This window comes from Panthera leo, chromosome B4, assembly GCF_018350215.1.
Source record: "Panthera leo isolate Ple1 chromosome B4, P.leo_Ple1_pat1.1, whole genome shotgun sequence".
Taxonomy (NCBI): domain Eukaryota; kingdom Metazoa; phylum Chordata; class Mammalia; order Carnivora; family Felidae; genus Panthera; species Panthera leo.
The window spans coordinates 107,214,440-107,226,858 of NC_056685.1; the positions used below are offsets into that span (position 1 = coordinate 107,214,440).

General features: G+C 35.6%; 1 protein-coding gene across 7 annotated transcripts in view; it reads left to right on the top strand.

Moving 5' to 3' along the window:
- Positions 1 to 12,419, top strand: part of LRRIQ1 (leucine rich repeats and IQ motif containing 1) — a 214,066-nt gene that overhangs the window by 105,921 nt on the left and 95,726 nt on the right. For all 7 annotated transcript variants that reach the window (XM_042947273.1, XM_042947276.1, XM_042947277.1 and 4 more), the window contains exons 19-22: positions 10,194 to 10,283; positions 10,945 to 11,066; positions 11,585 to 11,680; positions 11,927 to 12,009. In XM_042947273.1, the coding sequence (XP_042803207.1) occupies positions 10,194 to 10,283; positions 10,945 to 11,066; positions 11,585 to 11,680; positions 11,927 to 12,009 (391 nt within the window). The remainder of the gene's footprint in view (positions 1 to 10,193; positions 10,284 to 10,944; positions 11,067 to 11,584; positions 11,681 to 11,926; positions 12,010 to 12,419) is intronic.

Below are 12,419 nucleotides of genomic sequence, written 5' to 3' on the forward strand. Positions count from 1 at the left end.
TAGTGCTCCTATCTGTTCCCCTTTGCCCCCAAGTTGCACAGGGAGGAATCCAAAGAATTCCCCCCTAGGAATCCCAAGCCTAGGAAACCTTATATTTTAAAAAGGGCTACTACCAAACCTTTCCACTCCATGATCCAGAGGAAATGATTATCTTAATTATACCAGACAGCAAAGAAATTTTTCCTTCTGCCCTAGAGGGAAACACTATACGATTATCTCCCTCTTCTGAGTCTATTAGCTATAGTAACATCTTTGAAAAGATAGTCCAGAACAACAACTCTTGTACATTAGGCAGAAATGTTAGAAACCTATAAAAAAAATTGTCTCCAAATAATATGTAGTCCTTGTGTATACATGACAAATTTTCCCATAAGACCCACTCTAGTAGGTCCCCCCGAATAATCGGACAGGAGCCAGGACAAAATCCATTGGGTTATCCTCATAATGCATTTATTAAGGTTACTATCAATAGCCCAGGTATTTTCTCTTTAAGTTTCTGTACTGACTGCCACTAGGGGCTTTAATCCAGGTACAGCTGGAAGTATTAGCTACTGCACAGACTCTTGGGCCTCAAGGAAGAAGTTTAAATTCTGCCATCTAAAACAACCCTGGCCAGTGAGTCAAAACTAACTTGAATGATTTCTAGTGGTGTTTTCTTAAACATTTGAAGATGATTTATGACCAGAACACCTTCCAGGTGGCATTTGTCCATCCCATGGGATGACTGAGAATGGGTATAGGGAAACCGTCTAGTGGTACAGGTGGTACAGGTTCTGGGGCTATCCCTTGATATCCTGATCAACTTCTCCGGAATGTTAAGGGGAATCACTATCACACTGTGGTCACAGCCTTCTGGAAAGGAATGGCAGACCCAGCAATAAGTTAAATTTAAGGTTCTTGCAGCCACTTGGAAGGGCCATACAGCACATTTTCTTGTGGAAGAAGGCTTCAGGGGTAGTTCTGAAGGACAAAAAATTATCCATGCCCCCCCTTTCCTCTACCTCTCAGAACGTAAGGTGTTCATTTCAAAGATGCTGGGTGGTGGTTATCCTCCACCCCCTCAAAATTCAAGTGTCCCGTTGCAGTAACTGCAACCTCACTTTTTTTTTCCTAATCATTCTCCATTCACACCTAGACCTTTTGTGTGGAAGGTTTAGGACAAGAGGAATAAATGCATTTTTAGAAAACTTAGCCAGGATTAAATTTGTATACCTTAAATCTCCTGTGGCCAGGCTGTGCCGTGAAGATGAGGATGTGCCAATCATGCTGGTCTGGGACTCACTGTTAGGGAAGAGGAATATGCATCATGCCCAGGAATTGTCAGGACAGAATCCGGAGTTGTCAAAGCAGGTCTGTCTTAACCTCGGTACAGTTTTTCCTACTCATTGCCTAGGAAGTAGCTGCAAGGGTATGATCCTTTTCTGGGGACAGTCACATTAACTGCCTTATCAGCGTGTTTGAATGGAAGGAAGTAAGACTGGTGGAGTCAGACTATCAGCTCATTGTTGAGTAGCTTTTGTGATAAAAGGCAGTACCTGTCAGTCTCCAATGGTCCAGAAAACTGTAAAATTATACAGACAAATTTCAAGGCCCGCAGTTAATATGGCCAAAGTCACCTGGCAACCTGAAAAGATATCAACAGTAGGGTATTGAAAGTTTAATGTAGTCAATTTTTCAATAGCAGACAGGGGCAAGGATCCATGCAATGTTACCTCTTTCACCATAGATGAAGGGGTAAATTTAGTAGAAGTAATGGGGCACCTGGGTGGCTCAGTCAGTTAAGCATCTGACTCTTGATTTCAGCTCAGGTCATGATCCCACAGTTTGTTAATTAGAGCCCTGCATCAAGCTTTGCACTAATAGTGTGGAACCTGCTTGGGATTCTCTCTCTCTCTCTCTCTCTCTCTCTCTCTCTGTCCCTCCCCTTCTCTCTCCCTCTCTCTCTCTCTCTCTCTCTGTCCCTCCCCTTCTCTCTCCCTCTCTCTCTCTCTCTCTCTCTCTCTCTCAAAATAAATAAACTTAAAACAACTGTTTGTAGAAGTCACAAGTCTAGCATGCATGAATAGCCTCAAACATAGAATGAAGCCTAATCGGTGATTTGATTCCAGTCATCTCATCAGGGGATGGGACTTTACATTGGACATCCATAAGAGTAATCAAAACAGTAATCTGTAAACAACTGTGATTTGATTTTCCTGTGTGAGGACCCAAAACAGGTTGTCTGTAGTCAGCCGGTCTGTAGTTTTCCACGTGGCAGACCAAACTGTGGACTGTTGGCCACAACCCAAGTGTCATTTGGGTTTCAGCTTATCTGAACCATCCCTGAACCAGACCAATAGGGGAACCTGGGTGAATTTAATCCAAGCCATTAGCTCCAAGCCAGTAGCTCTGGTTCAGGCCATTGAGTTGAGGTAATGTTTCCCTGAGGATTATAGCTGTTACTTTTTCATGTCAAAGCCAGGATTCCACTGAGGCCAGGATGGCTATTTCTTTTGACAAGTGAGGCTTTGGAAGACCTTTCACCTTGTTAGTCATTGAATCTGAGCTGTTTCACCCCAAACCAGAACTATTAGGTCAGAGAGTCACAAGGCCTCCAACGGTCAATCATTTAGTTTCTAAAGGAGTCCAGCAGGAGCTTTTTTTCAATGGGAATATACCTGGTATCTGTGTTAGAAAGGCCACAAACCCAAAGCCACAAGGGATGCCTCCAGGTGGAGGCCAGAGGGTCCAATTGATAATATCATCAGTCACAGAATCTTGTATTGTTTCTAGTTCTGAAGGGGCCCAATAAGATATTGGACCTACTTTTTTGTGGTAAAAAGCTGAAGAGATAATAGGGTTTTTTTTTTTTGTTATTGTTGTTTTTTGTTTGTTTGTTTGTTTGTTTGGCCAGTGGAGAGATTGAGCAGTATATTTCTTCCATAGTCCCAAGAAATTACTTGACTAACCAATCCCTGAATGCTATCTCCAGAATTTTGTTCAGATTTCTTGGTCAAGTCCTGCTGGCAGAGGTGTGATAATTCACTATTATCAGGACAGTTGAAACTAAGACTTTTTTTTTTTTATTGAGATATAATTCACATACCATTCTGACATGACAACCAACAGGATATCATCTATATAATGAAAGCTTTGGACATCAGAGGATAGACCCAATAGTCATCCAAGAGATGTCAAGTTAAGAGTTTGTCACACTAACATTTCTCTACCTGCAACTCTTCCCCTATTGGGATAATTGCCTCTGGCACTTATGGGATACAAAAGTAAAACATGTGATATATCAACTTCTACTCAACAATTCAGATATAGAAGCGGCAATAGACACTGAATTAGCCTAAAGAGCCCCACCACAAGATAACTTCAGCTCCTTCCTCCACAGTGAACCATGTCCAAACCCCGTCAGTTGAATCAATGTGGTCCATACCCTGTGAGTCCAGAGTAGCATAGTAGCCTCTAGCACAGGGAAAAACACTATCTGTATCTTCCCAGGGTGTTAGCTATACACAGGTCCTTGAAAAGATAGTCTGGAAAGAAAGCTGTCATAAGGCATGCAGAAATGGAGACTCATGAAGAATTGTCTGCTGGCATTAAGCACCGATTATATACCACTCATAATGAACTTCTGAAATAGTGACGAATAAGACATTTTCTTGGGTCTTGGGTTCACAGTGCAAAGTGGATAACCTTTTTAAAATAATTATTTTAGCGGAAGCCTTAATAAGCCTAGGTCTCAATGTCCTTTAGAGGGAATTTTGGCCACTTTGCCATAAAATATCTATAATAACTTAATACATGTCTAAATAATAAGTATGTTAAGTCTAATGTGGCATAGTGATCTACACCAGCACTTTTATTTTTATTGTTTTTATTTTTATTTATTTTTAATATTTATTTATTTTTGAGAGAGAGAGAGAGTGAGGGGAGGGGCAGAGAGAGGGAAACACAGAATCTGAAGCAGGCTCCAGGCTCTGAGCTGTGAGCACAGAGCCTAATGTAGGGCTTGAACTCACGAACTGTGAGATCGTGACCTGAACCGAAGCCAGATGCCTAACTGACTGAGCCACCCAGGTGCCCCTATTTTGCACCTTTTAAATTACGGTAATTTTAGTTGATGCTTTTATTTGCCGATTTAATTTAATAAGATTTTCTCTGTTACTTAACACTGTTTAGAAGCCACCATATTAAAACAATAAAGTTATCTTTAAGTTTAAACCACCAATTCTGTTACGAGTCCCTAAATCTAGAGAAGATGAGAAAAGCTAATATAACAAATATAGAAAACCACAACAGTCAAATCGGATTTTTTTTTCTCAGACTGAAGTAAAATTCAGTAAGTTTTCAGGAATAATTTTTGAGACGGAGACAAAGGTGTTAGCTGGGCAACATTCTGCTCTGGAGTTTATGTTTGATCCCTATCGCAAATTAACTTCACAGAGTGTTACATATTACAGTACATTGTGGGGAAATAAACAAATGCAATCTAAAGTATAGGCAAAGGAAAAGACTACAGTGACATTTTGTTTAATGAAAAAAGGTATGCATGGCATATATATAACAACAGTCTCAAACAATTTGAGCCACCGTGCTTTTGCAATGAGGATGGAAGAGAGGGTTTACAAAGTGAGATTTGAGATGTATAATGGGCCAAGTTTCCAAAATATAAGGATTCTAAGATGCTCCAGAAGTTATCAAGAAGTATTAGAAAGAATTATTTTGGGGATAGCAAGAGACAACTTGGGCAGAAGAGGAGGAAAGTGTTGGGGCACGAGAGTAGTAGTGAAGGGAGGAGGAAAAACATCAAGTCATGGCTTTTAGCATTTCTGGGACTTGCTCAATTTTAACTGACTTGTTGCTTAGGGCAAGTCTGAACCTAGTTTCACGCATCAAATGAAAGGATTACACTAGATGGCCTGAAAAATTGTGTATTTATACACCCAAATAAATATGAATGTTATTTGTAGTCCTTTCTTTTTCTTTCTTTCTTTCTTTCTTTCTTTCTTTCTTTCTTTCTTTCTTTCTTTCTTTGCTCCTCTTTTTAACATCCTTATTTTCTAGACTTTCAAAGTTGGATTATAGAATAATGATTTCTTTTCTGATCAAAAGCCAAATACATGATTAGAGTGCTTTGGTGGCTCAGTCAGTTGAGCGTTCGACTCTTGATTTGAGCTCAGGTCATGATCCCAGGTTGTGGGATCGAGCCCTGCATCAGGCTCTGTGCTGAGTGTGGAACATGCTTAAGATTCTCTCTCTCTCTCTCTCTCTCTCTCTCTCTTTCTCTCTCTCTCTCTCTCTCTCTCTCCCTCTCTCTCCCACTTTCTCTCTCTCTCAAATAAAAAAAAAGACAAATACATGGATATCTGGTCAAACATTCAATTGTGAACACACAGTTACAAATCTAAGTTCAAGTTTATTTTTAATATGTAATAAATTTGTTAGTAGTCTTCTAATAACTAGAAAGCTTTCCAGATCCTCAGTTGTAAGTTAAAGGATATCTGAACAGAAGGTTTTCTTAAGCAATAACTGAAATTTGTATAAATGTCCAGTGGTAAGCATGATATATTAATATACATTTTTAAAACAGTAGTATATTTATAATCTTGGCCATTTCTTCCTAACATTTTGAAAGTTTTTTTCAACGTTCTAAGTACTGCCAAATATACTTGATATTAATAAACTTGAACTCATATAAATCAGTAGTCTTGGTAATATTTTTTGGTTGTGATTATATAATTACTAAGAGCATCTTTAGCATTTTATATTAAACCTTCTCTTCGTGCTTCTAGAAATTTCTGAGATAGTAGTTAAAGAATTGTTCTGGCATCTTATAAAAGTTCGTGACATTGAATTAAAAACCAAGAAAAATGATTTTCAAAGTTTTCTTCACTTTTATGTATCAATTTAAAGACTACATTTTTCCCCAGACTTTAGATAGCTTTTTTTAAGAAAGAGACTTCCATCTACATCTATGTGAAATGGCAAAGAAATCACTCTGCTTTGTGAGTCCCTGTCCTGCTGTAGAAAGGAAACAGCTGGAGTCCCAGAGAATGTAAAAAGGAGGTGGTTGGCAGGTGTTTAAAAGAAAAAAAAAGTTGTTTGTTTGTATATTAAAAAAAAAGCAAAAACAGTGTATAAATCAAGCTTCTCACCTGGCAATACTGCTCCTTTTCCACAGTCAGTCCTTTAATGGCACATTACCTTTAAAAATTTCCCCCCAATTTTTTTTATTGTAGTAAAATACACATAACATAAAATTTATCATCTTAATTTTTAAGTGGTATTCAGTGATATTAAATACATTCATAAAGTTGTGTTACCATTAATCCATATCCAGAACTCTTTTCATTCTGCAAAACTGAAGCTACATAGCTATTAAACAATAACTCCTTAATCCCCCTTAATATCCTAAAGCTGTAACATTCTAGTTTGAATTTATACCATCTTAACTTCAAAAGCATCCAAAAACTTTCTTCTTTACAGTTCCACCTCCACCACTTTTGGTTGTTGATATCACAAAATTGCCTCTGTATAAACCTAAACTAATAACTCCTTTAAATGAATTACTATCTTAAATTATGTGGGGAACTAAATGTGGAATTACAAGCCAAAGTAACAATAATACTAGCTTTTAAATTAATAGTTTTAAAATATATTAGTCTCAAGTCATATAGAAAACAAAAAGTAGAGTTACGAACCGTTGTTACAATAATATTAGCTTTTATACTTTCCCATGTATTTCTCTTTACTGAGATCTTTGTTTTTTCATATGGCTTCGAACTGCTGTCTAGTCTTTTCATTTCAACCTGCAGGACTCCCTTAGGCATTTCTTTCAGGGCAGATCTAATGATAACAAACTCTCTCAACCTGTGTTCATCTGGGACTATCTGAATTTCTCCCCTGAATTTGAAGGACAGTTGACAATATACAATTCTTGGTTAACAGTTTTGTTGTTGTTCTTTTCTTTCACCATTTTGAATATCTCAACCCATTGCCTTCAGGACTTTAAACTTTCTGATAAGAAATCTGCTGGATGTCTTAGTGAGGATTCCTTATATGTGACAAGTTGCTTCTCATTGGCTCCTTTCAAGATTCTCTGTATCTTTTGCTTTTGAAAGTTTGATTATGTGTCTTGGTTTGGGTCTCTGAGTTCCTTGTACTTCAAGTTCATTAAGTTTCTTGGATGTTTATATTCAGGTCAGTCACTGAATTTGGAAATTTCTAGCCATTGTGTCTTCAAACATGCTCTCTACCTCTTTCTTTTTTTCTGTTCCATCCGTGACTCCCATGGTACATGCGTTGGTACATTTGATAGTGTCTCACAAGTCCCTTAGGTTCTGTTCACTTTTCTTCAATCTTTTATTTTTTCTTCTATTCCTCAGACTTGATAATTTCCATTGTCCTGTCTTCACATTCACTGATTCCTTTATCTACCTACTCAGAAATAGATCTCTCTAGTGAATCCCACTAGTGAATATTTTATTTTGGCTATTGTGCTTTTCAGCTCTAGCATTTCTTCTTGGTGTCTTTTTAGATTTTCTATCTCTTTATTGATATTTCCATTCTGTTTATATACCATTTTCTCTCCTTTTATTTCTTTGAGTATCTTTAAAACAATTATTTGTAAAGTCTTTGCCTAGTAGATCTGCCATGAGGTCTTTTTGTAGGGGTAGTTTTGGTTGATTTATTTATTTTTCCTTTGAATGGGCCATAAACTTTTCTGTTTCTTTGTAAGGCTTGTGAGATCTTTATTTAGAGTTGGACATTGAATCTAATAATTACAGTAATTCTAGAAATTAGATTCTCTTCCCCAAGGTTTGCTGGGGTTTTGTTTTTGCTTTTATTGTTTTTGTTTTTGTATTGATTATTATAGGCTATCTCTGTGCTGAGGGTCACCCTGAGTTACAAACTTAAGGTCTTCTCAGGTCTTTTCTGAGCCGGTGCCTTTCCCTGGACATGTATGTTGACTTTCTAATTTCCTACATATATACAGATGCTTTTTAATGTTCTAGGCTTAAGAAAAAAAAAAGCATATCTTAGTCTTTAATGGCTCCCAAAAGATGAAATAAAGAAAAATGAAGGTGTTGGGGAGAATAGCAGTCCATGAAATCCCCTGGAGATCACTTAGCTGGTAGGGCAGGGGCTTGCAACAATAGAAGTGCAGCAAAGGATACCCACTTCTTTGCACCTCTGTGATCAGAAGTAATAATCAATGATCAGTGCATAGATACCGATACTTGGAGGTTACTGTCCTGATTGTCCACCCTGGCTCTACAAGCTGTGTGCAGGCTGCTCCTGGAACACATGAACAGCTGCCTGCCTCAGAGCCCCGGAGTAGAGAATAGCTGCTACTGTGCTAAAAGCTGATATTGAATAAAATTAACCACAATTTACCATCCAAGTCTTCCCCTGGAAGTTATAAGCCTTCAATAGATGCCAGAATTCCAAAATAATTATATCAGATGGATTCTGCCAGTGCAATCATTTTCTAAGTTGGGAGACAGGTTCCCAGTTCTTCTTACTCCGCCATCTTCCCAGAATCTTCTGGGACTGCCTTTTATCATATCATCTCCACATTTTCACATTTTCTCTTCACTTTAGTAGTTTTCACCAGATTAAGAATTCGAATTTGATGCTAGCTGATATGCCATAGGCCTTGGTCTTTCCTGGGATGGAACTGGATTTTTCTTTATTTGTCATACACAAGGAAGAATTAAAAAATCTGAGCTCTAAGGGAGCCTGGGTGGCTCAGTCAGTTAAGTGTCCAACTTCAGCTCAGGTCATGATCTCACAGTTTGTGAGTTTGAGCCCTGAGTTGGGCTCTGTGCTGACAGCTCAGAGCCTGGAACCTGTTTCAGATTCTGTGTCTCCCTCTCGCTCTCTGCCCCGTCCCTGCTCACACTCTGTCTCTCTCTCTCTCTCTCTCATAAGTAATGAAATAAACATTAAAATTTTTTTTTTAAAAATCTGAACCCTGAATCCTGTTTGCATCGTAAATAGCACTTTTTAAACAAGATACATATTCTTAAACCATATGTAACTGATATATAACTGTGATATATGTGTTAAAATGTTTGCCTGGAAAAAATTGGACAATGTACCTGTCAAACAACTGAGTAGAGGTTTCCTATTTATTCAAATAACATGAATTTAAATAGTTATTCTAAGTTCTATAAGTAAAAATATGTCATTGCACTGCTAGCCTATAGTCAGGGTTTCTTAGTTTTTCCTTCTCAGTGGTCTTTCAAGAGATGGTCAAGAAACACTGAAATTGTATAAATGGAAAATTGCATTTAGTTCTCCTCAGAATATAATCATTCTAGTTTTTAAATCCAAAATGTTTGAATATTTTACAACCTTATAAAAAACAAGTTCATGAGCATCTGATCTTTTCTTGTAAAAATTCCCGAAACATTATAGAACCACAGAAGTTTATTCTAAACCATATTAGATAATGCAAGCAAAAAAAATTTGGATAATTATATCCTAATTATATAACACTAGCATAATTAGTATACCATTGTGAAAATATAAAATAAATTTGATAATTACATAAATGGAATAAAGATAAGATAAAAAGTGAAGGGACTTAAATAGAATCATTTTAAAATTTAAATTTATATATATTTTTTTATCATTCACACACTTGAATTAGAGACTATAATGTTAGGATCCATGATTTTTATGTTGCCACAAAATTCATTTTCCATCTATTCAGAAAATTTGTGAAATATTTGAAAAAATTAAGGAAAATCTATCTTATAGACAGTGTACATGGAAAAAATGATAGTAATATTAAAATAACCATAAATTTTCAATACTGAGGTTTGGTTGAAAATATTAAAGTTTGCATTAAAAAGAGATGAAAGATTCTGTCCCCCAGTCACATCTAGAGTTGGCTCAGAGTCATAATTATCAAACAGTTAAATACACGGAACAGTCTGCACCTCTTTATTTTCTGTAACACTTGAGCATTCAAATTCTCACTTTATCCCACTTGGGGGTGAAAACTCTTCTATTTTTTACAATGTTTGCTTTAAATAGATGCATAACATCTCACAATAGCAAGTAGCACATTTTCCTATAAATAAAAATCCTGCTACGCTCTCTTAATATTTGTAGTATAAAAGACAATTTCAAAGATTCTTTGTAAAATTTATGCAAACTGAACTATGTACATTAATGTTTACTATTTGCAGGCTGCCTTAGAGAAAGAATGGCTAGCTTTAGATTCCGCCCGCTTCCCTTCACAAACACTGCTTCTCCCGAACCAGCTGCACTGGCCAAAGGTAACATGTCATGGAAATCTCTTAATGCTCCATCTTTGTTCGTTTCTTAAGGTTATGCCGTGCTGCAGTGATTAATAATGCAATTTATTGACTTGAAATACACAATTACTTTTAGAAGCCTCTGACTTCCTCCTCATCCCCAGATGTAATTTTTCATGTAGCTTTTCTTTCGTTTGCTTCTAATTTTTTTCTTTATTTTGGATTTCTTTCAACACTTTATTTCACAGTAGCAAAAAAAAAAATGATATACTTCAGCTGCATATTTGGCAGCAGACTAAAATCACTAGTTGACAGCACTTTAAAAATACAAAAATATGCATTAAGAGGGCAACAGCTGAAGATTCTCAGTCAGAGGTCAATGGACTGCAATATCTGTTATTTATTTGATAATCTTTGAAGTTTTTGTTTTTTGATATTTTTTAAGATCTTTGCTATTAATCACTCTGTATATGCAAACTGTACCAAAAAAACGTATCCCTTACCACTACAATAAAGGACATTTACATGTGTATTACATAAATTTAATTTTATTATAATTTTCAGTTTTTGTATGTGTTTCCCTTGGGAGGCTACTGAATAATATGCATGTAAAGTAATATGATATAAGTGCTAGAATTTTTCCATTTATTTTATACTTAATATACATTATTTTTCTGATAAGTTCTGTGGAACCTTAAAATATGATGATACTTCACTGAATTTACCAAGCCATCCAGCTCAAGCGTGGCTATGTAATGAGAAAGAAAATTTGTTTTCATCAGAACACTCACAGTTTAATAGCAGGTAAGCTAAATTACTCTTTTAGAGGATCAACCCATAACGAGAATACTATACTTATTACAAAAGTGGTAAAATGATGAAAATTAAGTACAAATTTATCTGCTTAGAAGATGGGAAAACATTCAGTGTTAAAATGTAATGATTTTTACGGAGTTTTCAGTAAAAAAAAGAGTGTGAGGTAGCTTCATTAAAACAACTACAAAAGTGTCAGTGAAATAATGTCATTAACTGTTGTAAACAACTGAACTTTAAAATACTATGATATAGGTAGAGATAAGGATTAGAATAAAAATTCCAGGGCTGCATTTCTTTCGACAAAAGGATTGAAATATGCTTCAAGTAATTGAAATGTAAACATTTTAAATTAATGGCAGACTTTTATTACTTTTCAAGATAAAGTTTTTCTGTAACTTAAATAGATTTTATTTCCGAGTTTGAAACAACATAAATAGCTTGTAGTTTTTTAAAACGTGCTGATATTCTTGTGTTGATTCAGTTACTGTAGTTTTTTCAATCGCCAGACCAGAACACGGAACTTTGTCCTGGACACCTGAATCAAAGATCAGCAGAAAGAGTTCGCTAAAATCTGAAAAAGAAGAAAAAATTTCGAAAGAATGGTATGTGGTATATTTTAAACTAAAATATTAAGAAATTGAGAGACTTTAAAATTTTTAGGATAGACATTTTTCAAGACTTTAAGAATTATTAGTTTTTAAGAAACTATACATCTGTTAAATTATAGGTTCTTAAATGGAATCTAATTTGTTTTAGTATGATATAATTCAGATATGTGTGTTTGTATATCTATGTATATATAAATATGGTCTGAATATTTGTTTTTCCTTTATGCAATCTATTAATAGGGGCTTTAAGGACATTGCTACTGCTCAGCAAATGTTGAAGAGAGCACAGAAGATGAAATCAAAGAAATTAAGGAAAAAATTAGGTGGGTTGTGAATGCTCTTTGAATAATAATGTGTGTCTGATATTGAAGATAAATTGTCTTAAAATATTCTTTACCAAATCATATTTAATAACATTTAATAAGAACCAAAATGAAATGTACAGTTATGAATACGTCTAAGGTAATAATTCTGAAAACTCAACCAAGGAAACTTAGAGAAAATTATGTTATTACGTTAAATGATTTGTTATACACTTAAGTGCTATTTTCACTTTCCCTCTGTTTCTTATCTACTTTCTCATTGATTATTCTATCTATTGTGCACTGAGAATTATGCTGTAATTTGTTTCTAAGTTGGTTCATTTTGACAAATGTTGATTCTAGAGTGTCTGCTTCATGTGGTTATTCCTTTGTTTTTAAATTGCTTGATTATTCAATAAGCTATTTCTATA